This window comes from Oncorhynchus nerka, linkage group LG11 (assembly GCF_034236695.1).
Source record: "Oncorhynchus nerka isolate Pitt River linkage group LG11, Oner_Uvic_2.0, whole genome shotgun sequence".
Classification (NCBI taxonomy): domain Eukaryota; kingdom Metazoa; phylum Chordata; class Actinopteri; order Salmoniformes; family Salmonidae; genus Oncorhynchus; species Oncorhynchus nerka.
Window position 1 is genome coordinate 6,575,563 of NC_088406.1, and position 25,000 is coordinate 6,600,562.

Below are 25,000 nucleotides of genomic sequence, written 5' to 3' on the forward strand. Positions count from 1 at the left end.
ACAACTATTAACTTCCGAAAGCCACATTGCAACTGGCAGGGAGGAATCCAATTTCCATTTCAGGGCAATACATTTCTTGGCAATCACTAGCAATATTTCTGTTAGCTTTATAGTAATGGCTTTGCCTAAGATTGGTGTTAGTAAAGTTACCCAGTAGACAGACCTCCGGGTCTAAAGGGAATGCAACCCCGTGAATTGAGGATATGGTATCGCATACCCCCTGCCAGAAACCGTGTAGTTTTGAACACTGCCAAGTGGAATGGAGGAATGTTCCTTCATCTGAGCCACATCTAAAACATAGGGAGGAGATATATGGGTTGAACTTGTGCAGTCTAGATGGGGTGATATAGAGCTGATGGAGGAATTTAAACTGGATCAGTCTGTATCTGGAGTTCAATGTGGATGTAACCCCATCCCTGCATAGGTCACTCCATAGATCCTCGTCAAGATCAATACCCAGATCTTTCTCCCATCTAAGTCGGGGTTTATCTAGCCCAGGCAGTGTTAGTGCTGACATAAGAGCATTGTAAACACGGGAAATGGTGACATCTTAGGTAGGTTCCATTGTCCCTTGAGAGTCACCCTAATAAAGTTTCGTAGTTGTAGGTAGCTAAAGAAGTCCCTGTTAGGCAAGTGGTATTTCTGTTTCAGCTGATCAAAAGACATAAGAACTCCCTCCTCGTAACAATGTTCCAGAAGAGTGATCCCCTTATCAGACCATGGTCTAAAGTTACTATTCTGGAAAAACATAGGGATCAATCTATTGTTCCATAAAGGGGTTTTAGGGGAAAGAAATCCCCCTCGTCCGAACAGCTCATGCAGTTTTCACCATGCCAGGACAGAATGTATGATTAAAGGGTTGTCTGTGATGGTTTTTATAGATTTTCTGTCCCATTTGTAAAACAAATCTGCCCCAGTGTCCTCATTTACCTCAAGCTTTTCAATGTTCAACCATGAGGGAGAGGGACCATTGTCAAACCTCTGAGCCAGAAACCTAGACTGTGCAGCCCAGTAGTACATTCTAAAATTGGGGAGGTTTAAGCCCCCTTGACTGTAATCAAGGGTCAGTTTATCCAGGCCAACCCTAGGGGTTTTGCCGTGCCAGATAAACCGTCTGGTCAGCTTGTCGAGAGAGGAAACGAATGCTGCGGGAACAGGGATAGGGAGAGATTGAAACAGATATAGAAACCTGGGCAGGACATTCATTTTAAATACATTGATTCTACCCAGTAGAGTGAGAGGTAAGTCCATCCATTTACAAAGGTCAACCTCCACCTTTTGCAACAAACTGGCCAGATTGAGTTTATAGAGGTTGTTCAGATTACCATCCACCATTATGCCCAAATATGTGAAGCCCATAGGCGACCATCTGAAAGGAAACTTGTGCTTGATGGTATGATGGTCAAAGACAGACAACGGTAGGATTTCGCTTTTATCAAAATTGACCTTATATCCAGAGAAAGAACTATAACACTGTAGTAGGATCTGCAAGTGAGAGAGGGAGTGTTCTGGGTTTGTTAGAAATAAGATAAGGTCGTCCGCAAAGAGTGATAATTTATGGGTATGGGGCCCACCTCAAAGCCATGTATGTCATGGCACGTTCTAATAGCCTCGGCCAACGGTTCGATGGCGAGGGCAAGAGGTGGGGGCTAATTGGGCAACCTTGTCTGTTCCCCTATAAAGAGGAAAGAGGAGGAAGTAATCCCATTGGTAGCAATCCTAGCTTTAGGAGATTTGTAGAGTGATTTTATCAAATTTACAAACACGGTACCTAAACCAAACTTTTCCAAGACGCGAAAGAGGTGTGGCCATTCAACCCTATCAAAGGCCTTTTCAGCGTCGAGGGAGACTGCGACGCTAGGTATTTTGTTTTTGTTAGCAAGGTGAATTATATCAAAGAACCTTCTGAGATTATTGGAGGACAATCTATGAATTATGAAGCCAGTCTGATCTGGGTTGACCAACAGGGGAAGACATGACTCCAGTCTCTTAGATAGCATCTTGGTGACCAGTTTACAATCTGTGTTAAGGAGAGAGATTGGTCTATAGGAGGCGCACTTTAGCTGGTTTTTCCCTTTCTTGTGGATTACAGTAATCACTGCTTGAGAGAAGGACTCTGGAAAGCAGTTGTCTTCTCTGGCTTTTTTAAATACCTCCATAAGGTAGGGGACCAACAGCTCCCTAAATTCTTTATAGAACTCTGGAGGGAAGCCATCCTCCCCAGGAGATTTATTAGAAGGTAAGGATTTAATGGCCTCCAACAATTCAGGAACTGAGAAGTGTTCACTCAGGCGCTCGCTGTCTTCCCCTGACAGGCATGGGAGGTTGAGAGAGGAGAGAAAGGAGTCTATCTCTGATAGATCATCGCTTGATTGGGAAGTGTAGAGGTCTTCATAGTATTTCTTAAAAGTATTATTAATTTCAGTAGGGTGGAAAGATATCTCTTTAGTAAGAGTTTCTCTGGCATTAATTGTCCTCTTACTTTCCTCTGCTTTCAGTTGCCATGCCAATACTTTGTGAGCTTTCTCTCCAAGCTCATAATAACGCTGTTTTGATTTAGTGATGGCCCTCTCAACTTGATATGTGTTCAGAATATTATATTTACGTTTTTTATTTACCAAAAGCCTGTATAGATCTTTAGTCGGGCCTCTTTGGTAGGTTTTCTCTAGCTCAGAGATTTCAGATTCAAGGGCACTCAGTTCCGCACCGTGTTTTTTTCTTCAGCCCTTTAGTATAGGAAATAATCTGTCCCCTCAGATAGGCCTTCAATGTGTCCCAAAGAATGAAGCTGTCAGGAGCAGAGGGTTTGTTTGTCAAAGTAAAAATATTGATCTGCTCTTTGATGAATGCACAAAATTCAGGTTGCTTTAGAAGTGTAGCATTTAGTCTCCATCTATATGCTCCATTTACCTTGGTAGGAATGGAGATTGATAATACCAGAGGAGAATGGTCACTAAGCAATCTGGGGAGATACTCGACATCTAACACTCTATGTAACAGTTGTGTCGAAAGTAAAAAGTTATCTATGCGTGTGTGTGTTGTGTGGGTGTGAATAAAAAGAGTAGTCCCTATCCTGTGGGTGCAACTGTCTCCAGATGTCTAGTAAATTGAGATCTTTCATGAATGACATGGTGAGCTTGCCGGCTTTGGTAAGAAGTGAGGGTTTATCAGAAGACCTATCAAGAACTGTATCTAAGCAAAAATTAAAATCTCCTCCAACCAGTAGCCATCCTGGTGGTGCTTGAGCAACCTGAAGGAAGACATTCTGAATAAACATATGGTCATCGAAGTTAGGAGCATAAATATTCAATAGGGTCCAAGACTCTGAAAACATATGCCCCTGCACCAAAACAAACCTGCCAGAGGGATCAGAGATGGTGTTGTTGACGCAGAAGGGGATGTGTCTACTTATCAAAATTGCAGTTCCTCTTGCTTTGGAGTTAAAAGAGGATGCAAAAACTTGTCCTACCCATTCCCTCTTCAATTTCTTGTGTTCACTGGCTGTAAGATGTGTTTCTTGTAAAAACACAATGTCAGCCTTTAATTTCTTAAGGTATGCATAGACTCTTTTCCTTTTAATCGGGCTGTTAAGACCTTTTACGTTGAATGTGACATATTTTAGTGGATTAAGCATAGGTTGGGTCTCAAATATGTAACTGAATAGAAATCTATCATATGCAGATAATTAGGAAATGTTTCAACTTTGGGTTGAGCACAAAAGTGACCTGTGTGTCTCTTTAGGAAGGAAACAATAAACATAGAAAAAAGGAAGAAAAAAATAATAAAAATCCCACCCACCCCGATTGTCAGACTAGAACAACAGTCCCAACAATCAAACACGAATACACTTGTAGAGATACGTTGCTGCTCGCTTTCCATCTTGCTCTTACTAGCTAAACCTTGGCGTAAACTAAAACCTGTGAGCTCTCTAAATTGAAAACAAACGTTGTGAATAGATATTTATGGCTGAATATTTACTGCCCACGGTAAGGGATGCTTGAGTCTCTTTACGAAAGATTAACATAAATGAGGGGGAAAGCAGTGGGCCTGAACCCACTTATTGCTTCGCCCAGTAGATATGGACTAAACCAAAATATACTCTCCTGTAAATGTAAATAGAACTCACCCCGGGAAGATACGGTTAGTTGAAAATGTACAAATCAATTAAAGTGACCGGGAGATACCAGCAGTTCAATCCGGATAAGAGAAAACAAACGAACTGCATTTTATCCCCCAGAGAGACCGTCCTGGCTCAGACGTTGCTCAGTTCTTTGAGAAAAGTGTGCACTTCTCCCGGTGTGTTGAAGAGATGGCTTCGGCCTTTGTACTGAACTTTCATCCGCGCAGGGTGGATGAGGTAGCCGGTGATGTTCTTCTCCTTCAGTGCTTTGGCGGCAGGTCTGAACTGCTTGCGGCGTCTGGCGAGATCCGCGCTCATATCTGGTAAAAGGCTGACCCTCTTTCCATCGATGGTGATGTCCCCTTTGGCTCTTGCGAGTTGCAGTATCTTCTCTCTGTCTTGGAAACGGAGGAACCTGATCAGGACGGCTCGTGGGGGCTCATCTGGCCGGGGTTTCGGCGCTGATGTTCTGTGGGCGCGTTCGATTTCCAGCGGCTTGGTGAAGTTGATTATGCCTAGGACCTCCGGGATCCATTGAGTGAAGAAACGGACCGGGTCACGGCCCTCGCTGTCCTCTTTCAATCCCACCACACGGATATTACTACGTCTACTCTGGTTCTCCATCTGATCTACTTTGTTTTTGAAAGTATTGTCCTTTTGCAGTTGTATCAAGACCTGGTCGTGTCTAGCGATGGTATCTTCAACTGTGCTAATGCGCAACTCTGCCTCAGTCGTTCTCAAAAGGAGATCATTCATGGAGGATTTCAGGTCGTCAATGGAAGAATGGAGTTCAGACGATTTCTTATCGATTTTCAGAGAAAGACCTCTGTTACCATCCTGAATTTCCCGGAGGAGAGTAGCCAGCATGTCGGCAGGCTCGCAAGAGGCTGCTGAGAGCAACAGTCTGGAACTGTCGTCTGAGTTATGAGGGCTAGTGCTAATCTTGCTAGCTGTAGCGTTATCGTTATCTTGGGAATCAACAACGTTTTGGTCGTCCTTCTTGCCTCTCGGTCGGAGGTCCATGGCTCTTTGGGAAGGTAAGTACTTGACAATTTATCAGCCGATGTTAGAATATTGTTTCAATGTTGTTATTTAGGTAAAAATATAATAACTTTGAAGAGCTCGGTTTGTCAACGTCTGCTCAGCTCCGCGGCATCACGTGCTCCCCGATATTATAGTTTTTAATGTCCCGTTGGTAGGATGGTCTCGAACAGAGATCATCCAGTTTATTCTCCAGTGATGGCACGTTGGCCAATAGAACGGATGGTAGAGGCGGGTTACTCACTTGCCGTTGAATTCTCCCAGGGCACCCCGATCTCCACCCCCTGTATTTCAGTATTTTCTTCACGCGAATGATGGGGATTAAAGAAAAAAATCTTTGTCCGGTTCGAGGTGAGTAATCGTGGTTCTGATATCCAGAAGCTCTTTTCGGTTATGAGAGACGGTAGCAGTAACATTATATACAAAATAAGTTTAAAAACACACAAAATAGCACAGTTGGTTAGGAGCCTGTAAAACAGCAGCCATCCTCTCTGGCGCCATTATTATTACACAGGTGTACCTTGTGCTGGGGGAAAATAAATGGTTACTCTAAAATGTGCAGTTTTGTCAAACAACACAATTCCACAGGTGTCTCAAGTTTTGAGGGGGTGTCCAATTGGCCTGCTGACTGCAGGAATGTCCACCAGAACTGTTGCCAGAGATTTGAATGCTAATTTCTCTACCATAAGCCGCCTCCAATGTCGTTTTAGAGAATTTGGAAGTAGGTCCAACCGGCATTACAACCGCAGACCAGGCGTAACTACAGCCCAGGACCTCAACATCCTGGCTTCTTCACCTGCAGGATTGTCTGAGACCAGCCACCTGGACAGCTGATGAAACTGAGCAGTATTTCTGTCTGTAATAAAGCCCATTTGTGCAGAAAAAAATAATTGTAATTGGCTGGGCCTGGCTCCAAAGTGGGTGGGCCTATGCCCTCCCAGGCCCATCCATGGCTGTGCCACTGCCCAGTCATGTGAAATCCATAGATTAGGGCCTAATTTATTTATTTCAAATCGACTGATTTCCTTATATGAACTGTAACTCAGTAAAATCGTTGAAATTGTTGCATGTTGCGTTAATATTTTTGTTCAGTATAGATATGTACTGAATCATCTTGACAGGGAAAGAGGCACATCCTTACTCTGTTACTCTGTTCTCCCTTATGGCCGCAGGCTGACCATACAGCCGCTCAATCTCAGATCATGTGCCTACCGCCTGGTCCCTGTGATGACAGCCTTATTAATATGTCAGAGTCATTTCTCTCTCTGTCTGATAGAATGGAGGGATGGAGGGAGGATGAGACCGTGATGGAAAGAGCCACATGAATGATTACTCATGGTTTTGAAATGCTTTAGATATCTCCTCATTACATAACGCTACATAATGCTCTATAATGCTATATAACGCCCAATAGTGTTATATAATTCTACATGACTCTATAATGCCTACATAATGCTCTATAATGCTATATAACGCCCAATAATGTTATATAATGCTACATGACTCTATAATGCCTACATAATGCTCTATAATGCTATATGGTGCTACACAATGCTCTATAATGCTACATAACGCGCTACAGTACTACATAATGCTTTATAATGCTACATAACACACTATAATGCTACATAACGCCCTGTAATGCTACATAACACACTATAATGCTACATAACGCTCTATAATGCTACATAACACACTATAATGCTACATAACGCTCTGTAATGCTACATAACACACTATAACGCTACATAACGCTACATATCACACTATAATGGTACATAACACACTATAACGCTACATAACGCTCTGTAATGCTACATAACACACTATAACGCTACATAACGCTCTGTAATGCTACATAACACACTATAACGCTACATAACGCTCTGTAATGCTACATAACACACTATAACGCTACATAACGCTCTATAATGCTACATAACACACTATAACGCTCTATAATGCTACATAACACACTATAATGGTACATAACGCACTATAACGCTACATATCACACTATAATGGTACATAATGCTACATAGCGCTACATAAACATTCCTAACGCTACATGAACAATCAGCGATCATGTGTTTGTAAGCTGAATAGATGAGCCAGTCAGTTCTGCCACAGTGAGAAATATTATGTTTTAGTTGGTACTTCTGTCAAGCGATGTACCAGTTCCACAGCTGTCGGTTATTTGTACTTCTGCCACAGTGAGAAATATTATGTTTTAGTTGGTACTTCTGTCAAGCGATGTACCAGTTCCACAGCTGTCGGTTATTTGTACTTCAAAGGCTGTAGGTGTCTGCAGTCAAGCCTCGTTAATATTTGAATGACTTTTTCACATTTTTAAATGACTACGTTATTTCTTACAATAACTTCTAGAAAATAGATATGTCCATCTGCCCCAGGGCTTGGTAACTAGGACGATGCTGGCAAAGGTAGCAGAGAGGAAGAAAAATCATTCAACATCAAAGTATTGCTGACTAAATTAAATGAACATAACCAGTCAAAGTCAATGAACCGTTCCACCAATTAGGTGCCTTTTGAGTAGTGTAAGTTGGTGGGGGGGGGACACATTTTATTTCACCTAATTTTAACATTCTGTCATAAAAAGCACACGTTTAACTTATTTTAAAAAAACACATTTTCCACATCTCAACAGGTTAAAGCCCCCATGCAGTCTTTTTAATTACATGTTTTTAACCATCACTGTTTGTCTAATAAATCATAGTGTGTGTTAATTTCATGAAAATATATATTTTTGTAATTTATTTCCCTTAGCTTCCTTTTTGCCATTGAAATGCTCAGTCTGACTGTGTGGGAGTGTTAATACAAAAATAGTATATATTTACATACACAGCCCCGATTGGTGGATAGGATCATCCAGACTCTCTAGAGCCTACCCAGCTTACCCCTTCATGTAGGAGGATACATATGCAAATAAAAACGACTGGTCATTGGTCAGAATAATCCGATCAGATTGTGATGTCATGCTGTGTGCCATTTTTTCCCCTTCTTTCTTTAAGATCTACGCTAAAAGGGCATTATCATCCTTTTCCAGTTTCAAAGTGTTATTTCGACCTCAGTGTGGAATTTTATTTTTTAAACTGGAAAATCTAGTTTGACTTCCCCTTTAAATCAAATAAAAAGAAAATTCATATGAAATGGAAAATCAAGTAAAATAAAGTAAAAGAGTTCACAACATCATCTTTAAATGGGGCGGCAGGGTAGCAGGGTAGCCTAGTGGTTAGAGTGTAGAGGTGGCAGGGTAGCCTAGTGGTTAGAGTGTAGAGGTGGCAGGGTAGCCTAGTGGTTAGAGTGTAGAGGGGGCAGGGTAGCCTAGTGGTTAGAGTGTAGAGGTGGCAGGGTAGCCTAGTGGTTAGAGTGTAGAGGAGGCAGGGTAGCCTAGTGGTTAGAGTGTAGAGGCGGCAGGGTAGCCTAGTGGTTAGAGTGTAGATGCGGCAGGGTAGCCTAGTGGTTAGAGTGTAGAGGCGGCAGGGTAGCCTAGTGGTTAGAGCGTAGAGGCGGCAGGGTAGCCTAGTGGTTAGAGTGTAGAGGTGGCAGGGTAGCCTAGTGGTTAGAGTGTAGAGGTGGCAGGGTAGCCTAGTGGTTAGAGCGTTGGACTAGTAACCGGAAGGTTGCAAGTTCAAATCCCCGAACTGACAAGGTACGAATCTATCGTTCTGCATCTGAACAGGCAGTTAACCCACTGTTCCTAGGCCGTCATTGAAAATTAGAATTTGTTCTTAACTGACTTGCCTGGTAAAATAAAGATGAAATCAAAAATCTGCCATCTCCTTGTTGAGAGCAACAGGGAAGGCAATTGAATGAAAGCTTCACAAAAAAAACATTGAAACTGTTAAAGCATTTCTAGCCAGGGTTGACATCTTATGCTGGACCGGTTCAGTTTTACACCACAAAATGCCCCAAAACTGTGGAACCAGTTCACCTGCTTTTACACTATGATTTGACTATTAGATGTTCAATGTCTCTTTAGAGAAGTAGAATAATAAGTTTCACCATATTAAAACGAGAGTCAACCCAGTTCATGTAACAGGGTTGACCTTAAAATGAGGGAAAGGTTTATTTAGTCTTTCTTAAAATGAGAGAAAGGTTTATTTAGTCTTTCTTAAAATGAGGGAAAGGTTTATTTTGTCTTTCTTAAAATGAGGGAAAGGTTTATTTGGTCTTTCTTAAAATGTGGGAAAGGTTTATTTGGTCAACATACTGTAATTCTATAATGGTAAACAGCAGCTGTAGAGATGACTCTCCCTCCCCTCTCCCTCCCCATTTCCCCCTTTCCCCCTCTCCATCCCCTCTCCCCCTTTCCCTCCCCTCTCCCCCTTTCCCTCCCCTCTCCCCCCCTCCTCTCCTCCCTCCCCTCTCCCCCTTTCCTTCTCTCCCCTCCCTCTCCTCCCCTCCTCTCCCTCTCTCCCTCCCTCTCCCCTCCCCTCCCCCTTTCCCACCCCCTCTCTCCCCCTTTCCCCCTCTCCCCCTCTCTCTCCCCTCTCTCCCCCCTTTCCCCCCTCTCCCCCTCCTCTCCCTCCCTCTCTCCCTCCCCTCCTCTCCCCCTCCTCCCCCTCCTCCCTCCCTCCCTCTCTCCTCCCCTCCTCTCCCCTCTCCCTCCCCTCTCCCTCCCCATTTCCCCCTCTCCATCCCCTCTCCCCTTTCCCTCCCCCTTTCCCTCTCCCTCCCCTCCTCTCCTCTCCTCCCTCTCCCTCCCCTCCTCTCTCCCTCCCCCTCTCCCTCCCCTCCTCTCTCCCTCCCTCCCTCCTCCTCCCCCCCTTCTCCCCCCTCTCTCCCCCTTTCCCCCTCTCCCCCTCCTCTCCCTCCCTCTCTCCCTCCCATCCTCTCCCCCTCTCCCCCTCCTCCCTCCCTCCCTCTCCCCTCTCCTCCCCATTTCCCCCTCTCCATCCCCTCTCCCCCTTTCCCTCCCCCTTTCTCTCTCCCTCCCTCTCCCCTCTCCCTCCCCTTTCCCTCCCCTCTCTCTCCCCCTTTCCCCCTCTCCCCCTCCTCTCTCCCTCCCCTCCTCTCCTCTCCCCCTCTCCCTCACCCTCCCTCTTTCCCTCCAGCCTCCCCTCAGCCTCTTGGTCTCTGTCTCACCTGTGGAGTCGTGGTTTCCCTGGTTGTTCCCTGGCGGTGCCTGCTGCTGTCCTGGATGGCTGAGGGTCACGACCCCTGACCTCTGACCGGTCTGGCCCTGGAACATAGTCCTGTTCTTGGCTGCAGCAGGCTGCCGGGTGACGACCCCTAACCCCAGCTGGGGCCCTCTGGGCCTGGGGGAACGGTAGAGGCCTGTCCCCTCCTGGGGACCCAGCTGTGAAGGTGCTGGAGCCAACTAGACCAGAGACAAACAACTTCAGTTATTATCAGTTCGCTTCATTTCCGTTTAGTTCAATTCATTAAATTATATTATATTTAATTCAAATTTTGTATCAGTCAGAACAAAGAAAAGGATTTGATTTTCAAGCATGCGAACATTTGGCTTCTACAAATACACACAAGACTATACCACACCCTCTCACCTCATGCATGTATCTGTCAGGCAGTTCCCCATGAAAGCTCTCAGAGTTCAAAGAGAGGTTGTGAGGAGGAGGGTGGCTGGGAGGTTTGATGCCCAGCGACGTCATGCCGGTACCCGGGGGAAAGTATCCTGCCTTCTCCATCTCCTGCCGGTACTTATCAAATAGTATATTAGAGGAGCAGAGCACCTGTGAGGCCTTAGAATGGGGCCCTGTCTTGTGGGGCTTCCTGTGGGCTGTAGGAGGGCTGGGGTGGGGAGAGGACAGGCGGAGAGGGAGTGTCAAGGCTTCATTTGGGTCAACCTCCGTCCCCTGGGACTTCACCTGGGGGTTCTTACGGACGTACGTGATGATCTTTGGACGGGCGGGTTTGGGTTTGTGAGGAGAGGCCCTCCTAGGGTCCGCAGGTGGCTGAGGGGAGATGGGTTTGGGTTTGTGAGGAGAGGCCCTCCTAGGGTCCGCAGGTGGCTGAGGGGAGATGGGTTTGGGTGTGTGAGGAGAGGCCCTCCTAGGGTCCGCAGGTGGCTGAGGGGAGATGGGTTTGGGGATGCTGCTGATTACACATACCTTACTAGGTGCTTTGAGGCCACTGGTGGTACCCCTCTGTGGGGAGTCGCTGCGGTCCTGGCTGGAGGCTTGGTTGCTGGCCTTGGCTGGAGAGGTGGAGGAGGGAGGTCTGGAGCTGGTCTTGGCGGGGGAGGAGGGGGCTGGTCTCCTGGGGGACCAGGGAGGGGTGGCGGGGCGGCTGGGGCTCCTGCTTGGGCTACCCCAAGGCTTCCTCCCATCCAGGCTAGAAGGACTGGAGCTGCGTTCAAACGAGCCCTGCTTCCTCAATGTTCTGTCGAAGGATGCCTCTTTCATCAACGTTCTATCTAAGAAAGGTTCTTTCTTCAAACTTCTATCAAATGAGGCCGACTTCTTTGTGGTGTTTTCAAACACGGTTGTTTTCTTTATGCTTTGTTCAAACGAAGTCGTTTTCTTCATTCTTTGTCCGAAGGATCCTTGTTCCTTTGAGGTTTTATCAAAAGAGCCATGCTTCTTCAAGCTTCTGGTTTCAACAGATTGAATCACATTTGTGCCTAACTTGGCAGGTGAGTTGTGGTTCATATCAGGGGGAATAACCTTGTGGTCCTCAGCTGCCTTCCTCCCACTACCTCTAGAATCTTGGTGTTCCTCAGCTGCCTTCCCCCCACTACCTCTAGCATCTTGGTGTTCCTCAACTACCTCCCCTCTACTACCTCTAGCATTTTGGTGTTCCTCAACTGCCTTCCCCCCACTACCTCTAGCATATTGGTGTTCCTCAACTGCCTTCCCTTCACTACCTCTAGCATATTGGTGTTCCTCAACTGCCTTCCCCCCACTACCTCTAGCATCTTGGTGTTCCTCAGCTGCCTTCCCTTCACTGCCTCTAACATCCTGGTACCTCTGCTCCAGATTCTGGTTGTGCTTTTCATTGCCCTGATCTTCCTCCATGTTCTGCTGACATTTACAACGACCCACTAGGACGTTGTTACTGACTTGTGCTTCCGGAACGACAACCTCCTCAGACCTAACAGTTGTGTTCTGGTTTAGATCGAGGTCAGCTCGTTGTATTGTGCTTTTAGATGGAGCCTGAGGTTGTTTGGATGGCTGAGAGGCCTTGGACTGGTCTGAGGTGGTGGTACAAGACTGGGAGGCCAGGGTGAGATCCTCTAAGATGGTCCCGTCTGGTCCTGAGGGTCCAGAGGGGACGTGCCAGGAGTCTGTGGTGGTGGCCTGTGTCCGTCCAGCGGCGTCCAGAGCACTGACCAGACTCCCATCCGGAATGAACATAGTGGACAGGCGGGACACCAAGACATGTTTCTCAGAGCTGAACTCTGTCCTCGTCACATACTCCGCCGTCCCTCTGGTTCCTCCAGAGTCCATGGTGGCGGCGTCCTGCCCGCCGGAGCCCCGTTGAATAGTCCTCCTCCCTCCTCCCTCTTTACTGTCAGAGACTAGATCCACCATGGAGACAGGCTGGTCCAGGAGGATCTGCCGTGCACCTCCTTTCACTCCTACTCCTACCTCCTCCTCCTCCTCTTCCTCCTCCTCTTCTTCTACCAGGTATGCCTCCAGCTCCTGACATTCTAACATCTCAAACTCGGCCAGCTCAGGGTCGTCACACTGAGAGTCTGTCCCCCAGATGACGATCGTGTTCTTCTGCTCCTCTGTGACTGTCTGAGACACCTGTTCAGGTAAAAGGTTGATTCAACATCAGTATATAAATAGCATTAAAGACTTTTTTTTTTTAAAGAAAGAGATACCATCTATGCGTACTATGTGGACAGGCATCGGGAGTGTAAAACAGTCAAATTAAGAAATAAATAGAATTCAGTGCTCTTGCTAAGAATGATCTTTGGTATGTGGCAGTCTGGCTTATTGGAATTGTGTACCGCTTAGTACTTCTCAGATCTATAAGTCACTCAGATCTATAAGTCACTCAGATGTCTAAGTCACTCAGATGTCTAAGTCACTCAGATGTCTAAGTCACTCAGATGTCTAAGTCACTCAGATGTCTAAGTCACTCAGATGTGTCAGTTACTCAGATGTGTCAGTTACTCAGATGTGTCAGTCACTCAGATGTGTCAGTCACTCAGATGTCTAAGTCACTCAGATGTCTAAGTCACTCAGATGTCTAAGTCACTCAGATGTCTAAGTCAGTTAGATGTCTAAGTCACTCAGATGTCTAAGTCACTCAGATGTCTAAGTCACTCAGATGTCTAAGTCACTCAGATGTCTAAGTCACTCAGATCTATAAGTCACTCAGATCTATAAGTCACTCAGATCCATAAGTCACTCAGATGTCTAAGTCACTCAGATGTCTAAGTCACTCAGATGTCTAAGTCACTCAGATGTGTAAGTCACTCAGATCTGCGAGTCACTGAGATGTGTAGCGTCATACCACAGTGGTCTGAGACATCAGGGGGGGCAGAGTGTCAACATCTCCTCCTGTACTCTCCCCTCCGCCGTCGCTGCCCCCCTCCCCCATATGGATCATCTGGTTAGCATTGGCATCCCCATCGGTTATCACCGCTCCCACTCCCCCTCCCCCGGCCTGCTGGTTCTGGTTGTTGCTCTCGACCTCACCAACATGGCTGTTCTGGTTGTTGTTCCTGACCTCACCAACATGGCTGTGGCCGATGGCCGGCTCGCCTTGCTGACCACTCATTATGACCTCACGTCAGTTCTGTTCTGAGTTCCTTCCTTCACTTAGTCACTCTGCCATCCATTAGATAATGCTGTGTACCCACAACTCTCAGAGTCTGGGTCTCTGGGTCTCTCTCTCAGGCCTTATAGCATGAGCCCAGAGCTGGCTTCACATCTCTCTCCTGTCCTGTGGGGTCCTGGAGGTTTAGGTATGGGCTGTCTCACTGAGGAGAGGAGGTGGGTCGCATGGCATCGGAGATCCTTAACCTGATAGAAAACAAGACAAACCAATCATGTAGACATATCGTATTAACTACCTCTGTAGAATAATCTCACATCATGACATGCTACGTAAAGTTTTTATGACAAAAGATTGACACTTAAAAAGTTTGCAGAAAATATCAAGACATTTTGATACACAGGGGTTTTCTACTTTATAATAACCCCCCTCCCCTGAGTGGCACAGCGGTCTAAGACACTGCATCTCAGTGCAAGTGGCATCCCTGCAGTCCCTCTTTCGAATTCAGGCTGCATCACATCCAGGCCATGATTGGGAGTCCCATAGGGCGGTGCACAATTGGCCCGTATTTGGCTGGGGTAGGCCGTCATTGGCCCGTATTTGGTTGGGGTAGGCCGTCATTGGCCCGTATTTGGCTGGGGTAGGCCGTCATTGGCCCGTATTTGGCTGGGGTAGGCCGTCATTGGCCCGTATTTGGCTGGGGTAGGCCGTCATTGGCCCGTATTTGGCTGGGGTAGGCCGTCATTGGCCCGTATTTGGCTGGGGTAGGCCCGTCATTGGCCCGTATTTGGCTGGGGTAGGCCGTCATTGGCCCGTATTTGGCTGGGGTAGGCCGTCATTGGCCCGTATTTGGCTGGGGTAGGCCGTCATTGGCCCGTATTTGGCTGGGGTAGGCCGTCATTGGCCCGTATTTGGCTGGGGTAGGCCGTCATTGGCCCGTATTTGGCTGGGGTAGGCCGTCATTGGCCCGTATTTGGCTGGGGTAGGCCGTCATTGGCCCGTATTTGGCTGGGGTAGGCCGTCATTGGCCCGTATTTGGCTGGGGTAGGCCGTCATTGGCCCGTATTTGGCTGGGGTAGGCCGTCATTGGCCCGTATTTGGCTGGGGTAGGCCGTCATTGGCTGCCCGTATTTGGCTGGGGTAGGCCGTCATTGGCCCGTATTTGGCTGGGGTAGGCCGTCATTGGCCCGTATTTGGCTGGGGTAGGCCGTCATTGGCCCGTATTTGGCTGGGGTAGGCCGTCATTGGCCCGTATTTGGCTGGGGTAGGCCGTCATTGGCCCGTATTTGGCTGGGGTAGGCCGTCATTGTAAATAACAATTTGTTCTTAACTGACTTGTAAAAATATATATATTTTTTTAAACACCCGTGTGACATCTCATCTGTCACCTGGAACGATAAAGGGTTCAATCACCTAATAAAACCAGATGAAAATTATATCACAGTGTAGCCTGAACCAGGGATGGCAGCATACTATAGCCATAACTCATATGACATCACTGTCACGGCCGTCGTTAGAAGGAGACCAAAGTGCAGCGTGGTGAGCGTACATTTCTCTTTTTATTTAAAATGTCACCAACAAAACAAGAAACAAAAACAACCGTGACGCTTACAGGGCTATATAGTGCCACTAACAAAGATAACTACCCACACTGAAAGGAGGGAAAAAGAGCTACCTAAGTATGATTCCCAATCAGAGACAACGATAGACAGCTGTCCCTGATTTGAGATCCATAACCCGGCCAAAACATAGAAATAAAGAAACATAGAAAACAACACATAGAATGCCCACCCCACATCACACCCTGACCTAACCAAATAGAGAAATAAAATGGCTCTCTAAGGTCAGGGCGTGACAATCACTGTCCTGAATAGTGGAGTCTTGACCCTCTCATCTCCCACAGAGTTGTTAGGTAGTGCAAACTGTAAGTGCTTCTATCTTGACTCTAGAGATTTGTTTATGTGTAACTCTGTGTTGTCTGTTCACACTGCTTTATCTTGGTCCAGGTTGCAGTTGTAAATGAGAACTTGTTCTCAACTGGCCTACCTGGTTAAATAAAAGGTGAAATAAAAATAAATAAATATGGGACTTACACAGGGACAGTATCTGTTTGTATCCTACAACAGTGACATGTTGTCCACAGGAAGTGAGTAACAACACCCTACAAAGAGATAACCACGGACCTATCCAACATACTGACACCAGAGACGATAAGCAGGAGATTTATAGCACAGGACACAGTATTTACTAGCCTGGTCCCAGATCTGTTTGTGCCGTCTATGAGAATGACCAAAGGTGCTGGCAAGACAGATCTGGGATCAGGTGTTCACTGCTCAAGGACCAACAATATTCATCCCCCTTTACTCCTACTGTGCTCTGTTTACGGTTCTGGTCATGTCCCCATAAATTCTCAGGTTTCCCAAGAATAATGGTTGGAGGATTCTGTATTTCCTGAGTTCAGGAACATTTCAACTGGGATTTCTGTAAAAACCTGGGAATTCTGTGACAGAGTTACGTCTACATTAAAGACAATGTTCTATGGATAGCTGGCCTCTCTCTGGAATTCTCTGTCTGGAAGCCTCTCTCTGCTATATATATATATATGTATGCTATATGACTGTGCTAATGAATATGTTGCCATATCACTGGTTCTCCCTAGCAACGAGCATCACTCCACCTCAGCAAATCCGTGGGAGGACATTCCCTAAGGTGTGTGTGCACGCGCACACACACACACACACACACACACACACACACACACACACACACACACACACACACACACACACACACACACACACACACACACACACACACACACACACACACACACACACACACACACACACACACACACACCAGCTGTCAGCAATATTCCAGCCAGCAGCCACCTTCAATAAATAAGCTACAGGAAACTACTGCAGTAACAATGAGTGTACGATGAGTGTAGGGTATGCTAACCTGCTATCTGTACACTGGTTCACAAACACTGGTATGTTAACCTGCTATCTGTACACTGGTTCACAAACACTGGTATGCTAACCTGCTATCTGTACACTGGTTCACAAACACTGGTATGTTAACCTGCTATCTGTACACTGGTTCACAAACACTGGTATGCTAACCTGCTATCTGTACACTGGTTCACAAACACTGGTATGTTAACCTGCTATCTGTACACTGGTTCACAAACACTGGTATGCTAACCTGCTATCTGTACACTGGTTCACAAACACTGGTATGTTAACCTGCTATCTGTACACTGGTTCACAAACACTGGTATGCTAACCTGCTATCTGTACACTGGTTCACAAACACTGGTATGCTAACCTGCTATCTGTACACTGGTTCACAAACACTGGTATGCTAACCTGCTATCTGTACACTGGTTCACAAACACTGGTATGTTAACCTGCTATCTGTACACTGGTTCACAAACACTGGTATGCTAACCTGCTATCTGTACACTGGTTCACAAACACTGGTATGTTAACCTGCTATCTGTACACTGGTTCACAAACACTGGTATGCTAACCTGCTATCTGTACACTGGTTCACAAACACTGGTATGCTAACCTGCTATCTGTACACTGGTTCACAAACACTGGTATGCTAACCTGCTATCTGTACACTGGTTCACTATCACTGATAGCAGTAAAGCACATTTTCTGAAGTAAACTGCATATTTTTTAACACACTGATTCATGTCTGAGGATGCTTTGAAAACAACTGTACCTGAAAACAAGGTACCATAAATGACCATGTCACTCTTTTTGATAAAACGGTGCTGCATGGGGAAATATTAGAGGGATTAAAAACATCCCGTGAAGAAATGTCTCTGGGGATGTCCCCCCTTCCCCTTCCACTCTCCCTCTACGAGGTCTGCCCTAGTTTTCAAACACTCATCTTATTCTTTCATCTCAAAATAATTATTTCAAAAAGAAGATGAAAAATATACCATAGGCATTTAGAGATCTTTTTGATGTTTGAGCGGCAGTACTTATGAAACACTGTAGCTCTCCCAAGAGAAGACGTGTTTACTAACACAGGACTACATGAACACAAGCCCACACACCTACTCAAATCTGGACACTGAATAGAAACCCTCAGTAACATTTTCAAGAAAACAAACATCTACAAACAAACATTTTCCAAAGGAACCAGAGCAGATCACACAGATGAATAGTTTGGGCCTTCTTGTCTGTCTGAAGTGATTACTGTATGTTCTCAGGCAGAGAACTAACCCTTCTAATGGTAGGAGCTTCCTAACAATGAGAAAACTACAGAATGTCAGAACATGACATTCACAGGAGAGGAGAGGAGAGGAGAGGAGAGGAGAGGAGAGGGAGAGGAGAGGAGAGGGACATGAGAAGAGAGGGGAGGAGAAGGAGGAGAGGAGAGGAGAGGAGAGGAGAGGAGAGGAGAGGAGAGGGAGGAGTGAAGAGGGAAGAATAGGTGTAGTGGCTTCCTTTAGTCTTTACCATAGCCACTGCCCAAGCCTGAAGCGGGTTGATTGGTACGCATACAGTCCACAGTCAAGGTTTCCAAACGGCCAAACATTCAATGACATCCAGGGATATGGTGCAACAAAAATGTTTATTCTTCTTATATCTAACAAATAAATGATTCTTCAATCAACTTGAAGCATAGAATACTTTATATGGAAAATACATATTATGACCTGTCTGTATGTCTGTATGGTCAAAAAACTATACCGCTCCCGCATCTAGCAAGGACTCTTCCCCTCCCGAAGGCCCAACTTCCTGCCTTTATCCTAACACACTTACCACAATACAATGAATAGGCAAGAGGGGGGGCCAAAAACTAAGTTACACTAACAACAAATGAATATATCTCAATCAGGTAAATATAAATCATAAAGGTACGTACCTAATATTTCATCATATACATTCATATTTAATATATTTACACAAATATACATGGAGCTCCATATGTTCGGTCTTTTATACAAATATGTCCAAATCGGCTCTAACAATAGGAGAGGAGAGGGAAGGAAGGAAAGAAGAGGGAAGGAAAAGAGTGGACAAGAGAGGAGATGGAAGGAAATGAAAGGAAAGTTGAGGAGAGGAGAGGAGAGGAGAGGAGAGAAAAGGAGAGGAGAGTTCAAAGCTAACCTCCATTTGATCAGGTTACCTGAGGAGCTACAGAACACACAGAGATTTTAAAAACGACTAGGGCCCTGTGCAACTGCCTCTTCAAACCCTTATGATCACATTTTCCAGACCAAATTTACTTCGATTTGATCTCAAATGTATTTTTCTGCAGCTAACCCACATATCCCGACACCATCCTCTCTGAAAGAAGTCGCGGCTCAGTTTGATGTCGTTTTTGATTTGATCCTCCATTTTGTTTTGTTTTTATTTTTGAAAATAATGTTAGCTCTCCTTTTCCTTTATCTTTCATGTCCAGTAGCTGTCCTTTATCATCTTACTGTAACGCTCCTGAGATTAATTCCCATCAATCATACTCATTTTTCTCCTATCATTCGTCAGTGCTGAACTAAATGGTATTGATAAGGCAATAATTATCACAAGGTACATACTACCACTTAAGAGAGAGAGCCTTTATGTTCAATAGAAAAGTATTGGGACACATTGACCTTTTCCACATTTTGTTACGTTACAGCCTTATTCTAACATGGACAAAAATATATATATATATAATCCTCATCAATCTTAACGTAATACTCCATAATGACAAAGAGACAATTTTTGCAAATGTATTAAAATAAAATAAAAACTGAAATACCTTATTTACATAAGTATTCAGACCCTTTGCTATGAGACTTGAAATTGAGGTCAGATGCATCCTGTTTCCATTGATCATCCTTGGGATGTTTACCTGTGGTAAATTCAATTGATTGTGTTTTCAGACCTTGCCTTGGTCGCATTCTCGCGGGGCAGAAATCTCAGAGACCACTCTGATTTACCACCCCAAGATATTCCTGAACAACGTCTATTTGCGCCCCTACTGGATGGAAATTACAAATGTAATGGCTGTGCTCAATGCAATGGCACTTATAAATGTAGATCCCTCAAACACCCACAAACAGGGAAATCGATCCCAATAAAAGGTGTTATTACGTGCTCCACTAAGGCAGTTATTTATCTTATAACTTGTCCTTGTGGTAAAAATGATGTAGGTAAAACAAAGCGCGAATTAAAAGTTTGTATCTCAGAGCATCGTAGCACCATTAGGTGTAAAAACTTTACTTATCCAGTTGCGGCCCACTTCTTGGAGGCAGGCCACTCGATTTCGTCTCTGCGTTATATTGGCATCGAACATGTCACCCTCTGTAGGAGACGGGGTGACCTTGATAATTTATTGTTAAAACGAGAGGCTGGCTGGATCTTTAACTTAAAGGCCCTTGCTCCCTTCAGTCTCAACGTGGACTTTGATCTGAAGCCATTCTTGTGATTATTGTGACTTTGCCATTGTAATTGTTTGTAAGCTTGTGTACTCTAAAACGAATCAATGACCTGTATGCTCTCCATTTGTTGTTTATATGCTGTTCTTTGTATGCCATTTTAATATTTGATAATTAACCAATGATATTAGGCCACTCTTGGCCATGATTACAGAAACGTGTGTGTCTTTTGACACTCTATAAACGAGTCATCCCGCAGTGTTTGTGATTATACCCTGATGAAGACAGCTTGGCTGTCGAAACGTTGGTAATTCAATTATTGCATCTGAGCTCCTAGAGTCACTCTTTTATTTTCAAGTTTTTCTACTCCGCTAGCCAGCACCTCGCCTAAATAGGTGTGCGTTTCTTTTTCTTCTAGAAATTCAATTGATTGGACATGATTTGGAAAGGCACACACCTGTCTATATAAGGTCCCACAGTTGACAGAGCATGTCAGAGCAAAAACCAAGCCATGAGGTCGAAGGAATTGTCCCAAGAGCTCCGAGACAGGATTGTGTCGAGGCACAGAACTGGGGAAGGGTACCAAAACATTTCTGCAGCATTGAAGTTCCCCAAGAACACAGTGGCCTCCATCATTCTTAAATGGAAGAAGTTTGGAACCACCAAGACTCTTCCTATAACTGACCACCCGGCCAAACTGAGCAATCGGGGGAGAAGGACCTTGGTCAGAGAGGTGACCAAAAACCCGATGGTCACTCTGACAAAGCTCCAGAGTTCCTCTGTGGAGATGGGAGAACCTTCCAGAAGAACAACCATCTCTGCAGCACTCCACCAATCAGGCCTTTATGGTAGAGTTGCCAGACAGAAGCCACTCCTCAGTAAAAGGCACATGACAGCCCGCTTGGAGTTCGCCAAAATGCACATAAAGGACTCAGACCATGAGAAAGAAGAGTCTCTGGTCTGATGAACCCTTTGGCCTGAATGCTAAGCATCACGTCTGGAGGAAACCTGGCACCATCCCTACGGTGAAGCATGGTGGTGGCAGCATCGTGCTGTGGGGATGTTTTTCAGCGGCATGGACTGGGAGACCAGTCAGGATCGAGGGAAAGATGAACGGAGTAAAGTACAGAGAGATCCTTGATGAAAACCTGCTCCGGAATGCTCAGGACCTCAGACTGGGGTGAAGGTTCACCTTCCAACAAGGACAACAACCCTAAGCACCCTAAGCACACAGCCAAGATAAAGAAAGAGTGGCCTCGGGACAAATCTCTAAATGTCTTCAAGTGGCCCAGCCAGAGCCCAGACTTGAACCCGATCGAATTACAGCGGAGAGACCTGAAAATAGCTGTGCAGGGATGCTCTCTATCCAACCCGACTGTGGAGATGGGAGAACCTTCCAGAAGGACAACCATTTCAACAGCACTCCACCAATCAGGCCTGACAGAGCTTGAGAGGATCTGCAGAGAAGAATGGGAGTGTCCTGATCAGGTTACAGGAGACCACAGCCCTACAGATTATCTCTCAACCCTAATAGAGGAGGAGAGATCTAGGTTGTCTGAAGATGTGGGGGTTTTATGACCCCTCGTGCCCCTGGTAAATCTTAGGCCACAGACAAATTCCTTTGTCCTGTTACTATGGAGAACCAGCCTCAGAACATTAAACATGAAATAAAGGGACTTTGGAACAATGGTTTCCGTCAGACACAATGGTGGTCATGACGATAGATGGAATATGAAAATGTATGTCATTTGGTGGTCATGACGATAGATGGAATATGAAAATGTATGTCATTTTTGTTTTGTTATTAACCTCTTCAGTCGACCCTCTACTTTTTTGAACATTTTGTTAAAAATCGCGCAACATTTCAGCGCCCTGCTACTCATGCCAGGAATATAGTACGTTCATATGGTTAGAATGTGTGGATAGGAAACCCTCGGACGTTTTTAAAACTGGTTAAATCACGACTGTGGCTATTACATAACGTGCGTTACATCGGAAAGCGCAGGAAAACCTGATCACAGAAAATGGAAATAAATATCCTTGCGCCACTTCCAGCAATTGTTAACAGTGAGCCGAATTAGATAAGACCGAGCATTCAACTCCCACAGCATCCCCATGTTGTCTAGAGTCTTGTGAATTGAATCATCTTTGATTCTTGGTTGAACCGAAAGAGGGGCACGACTTACCTCCGGTCTCCGCCCAGATCATTCCGGAAGAGCTCTCTCCTGAAATTTTTTCCAAGACGACAGCTAATGATATTTACATCGCCTACGGATGATTTTTATCGCTTATTAACGTTTACTAATACCTAAAGTAGCATTACAAACGTATTTCGAAGTGTTTTGTGAAAGTTTATCGTCTACTTTTTGAATTTTAAAAAATGACGTTACGTTGTGAAATCGCTGTTTTTTTCGTTTATCACACAGTCTACATATAACGATATCTTGGCTTTATATGGCCCGATTTAATCGAAATAAAGACCCAATAGTGTTTATGGGACATCTAGGAGTGCCAACAAAGAAGATGGTGAAAGGTAATGACTGTTTTCTATTTTATTGTGCGGTTTGTGTAACGCCGAAATGCTAATTATTTTGTTTACGTCCCCTGCTGTGCTTTTCTGTTGTAGTGTATTGGTGCATGCTATCAGATAATAGCTTCTCATGCTGTCGCCGAAAAGCATTTTAAAAATCTGACTTGTTGCCTGGATTCACAACGAGTGTAGCTTTAATTTGATACCCTGCATGTGTATTTTAATGAACTTTTGAGTTTTAACTAATACTATTAGCATTTAGCGTAGCGCATTTGCATTTCCAGAGCTCTAGTTGGGACGCAAGCGTCCCAAGTAGAGGCAAGAGGTTAAAGGTTAATAGATGTCGTTATTACGAAAACATTGTAACGTTAAGAGTTTTCCTAGTATATGTTTGATGTTTATACATTGTACGTTGTATGGAAAATGTCCAAATCAAAGAGAATGTTTTGGGGGAGATGAAATGTGAAGTTAGTTGTCTAAAATTGGATTTGAGTCAAATCTAGACCTTGCCTCTTAACTTGGTACACCCAGAGAATTGCCCTAAAGGCAATATTATTATTATTATTATTATAATATTACGCCCACTTCTGACCTGAGGGTATAAAACCTGTGTAACGGCAGATTTCCTCCTCTTCGTCTGAAGAGGAGTAAGGATCGGACCAAGATGCGGCGTGGTAAGTGTTCATGATGATTTTAATAAGAAAAGCACTGAACACTATGAAACACAAAAACAATAAACGAATACGTGAAATAACCAAACCAAAACAGTACCGTGTGGCGACAAACACACACACGGAAAACAAACACCCACAAACCACCAGTGAAACCCAGGCTACCTAAATATGGTTCTCAATCAGGGACAACGACAAACAGCTGCCTCTGATTGAGAACCATATCAGACCAAACACAGAAATAGAAAAAAACATAGAAACACAAACATAGACTGCCCACCCCAGCTCACGCCCTGACCATACTAAATAAAGACAAAACAAAGGAAATAAAGGTCAGAATGTGACAACCTGTGAGTGAAGAATTAACAGATCAGACTACGTGACCCAAGCTGCAGCCGAGGTCTAAAAAGTCAACGAACCCAAAACGCAAAATAAGTTTGAAGACAAAGAAATATTTTTCTACCCAAGCTACGGATGAGTAGCTGTGTCTAAGCGGGTGAATTCAAGTCAAACCACCTAGCCTCCACTCCCCATCGAATCGTGGTATCTACACTGTTTCATTCCTACGCTGTGAGCTCTGAGCTACAGAGCTGTCTGTCCTCAGAAGACCCCTTCCAGAGCAAAGGGCGAGGGAACAGACCACTAAGCCAAAAGGACACTGACATCGTGAGGACGACCAGAGAGTTGCGCTGGAGAAGTGTGTCATTGAGCAGCCTGGACGGTCCCAAGGAGAATCCACCGAGACCTTCCCCACGTAATTACATCATTATATTCTGACCCATAAGAGCGGCAGTTTGGGGCAAGGCTTGGGTTAGAATAAGCATAGCTGACAAATTCACCCAAATGTATATTTATCTTGTGTACTTTCTCTTTTACTTTCTCTTTTAAATTCCCATTTTGGGTAACACGCGCCATAGTGTGTTGACCCGTTACACTAAGTTCTAATCAATAGCCTAGAATGTGTTTTTGTGTATGTATATCTTTTATCCTCATTTTAGCTTTCTAGTAAATAAATACTCAACTAAGATTGGTGTGGTACGAACTCATTGGTGAGACCCGGGTACGAACTCATTGGTGGGACCCGGGTCCAAACTCATTGGTGAGACCCGGGATTCGAACTCATTGGTGAGACCCGGGTCCGTGCAGCTCCCGGATTATACGACGTTCAGAACGAGACTGTAGAGGTAACTGATTCATTAGCGGATGTTGTAAAATCGATATTCTGATATTCTTCGAGTTCATTTGGGAAATAGAAACTCAATAAAACTAGATTTCCCATGGTGCCCCAGGTTAATGAGTTAATAATTGCTTGATTCAGTTAATCACGCAATTAGAAACCTTTAATCATTCGATGAGCAACAGTCGTCACATTAACTAATACAACAGGAGAAACTCCTCAAGGAAATGTGTATTTGTACTGAGTAAAGGGTCTGAATTACTTATGGTCCAAATCGTGAAGCTTTGGGTTTATGGTCCAAATCGTGAAGCTTTGGGCTTATGGTCCAAATCGTGAAGCTTTGGGCTTATGGTCCAAATCT

General features: G+C 44.9%; 1 protein-coding gene across 1 annotated transcript in view; it reads right to left on the minus strand.

Moving 5' to 3' along the window:
- mtus2b (microtubule associated tumor suppressor candidate 2b) overlaps positions 1-12,591 on the minus strand; it is a 127,131-nt gene extending 114,540 nt beyond the window's left edge. The window contains exons 1-5 of the mRNA XM_065024959.1: positions 11,206-12,591; positions 10,690-11,097; positions 10,268-10,502; positions 5,406-5,462; positions 4,264-5,145 (exon numbers count right to left, since the gene is read on the minus strand). Of these exons, the coding sequence (XP_064881031.1) occupies positions 4,264-5,145; positions 5,406-5,462; positions 10,268-10,502; positions 10,690-11,097; positions 11,206-12,591 (2,968 nt within the window). The remainder of the gene's footprint in view (positions 1-4,263; positions 5,146-5,405; positions 5,463-10,267; positions 10,503-10,689; positions 11,098-11,205) is intronic.
- Between the last annotated feature and the right edge of the window lie 12,409 nt (positions 12,592-25,000).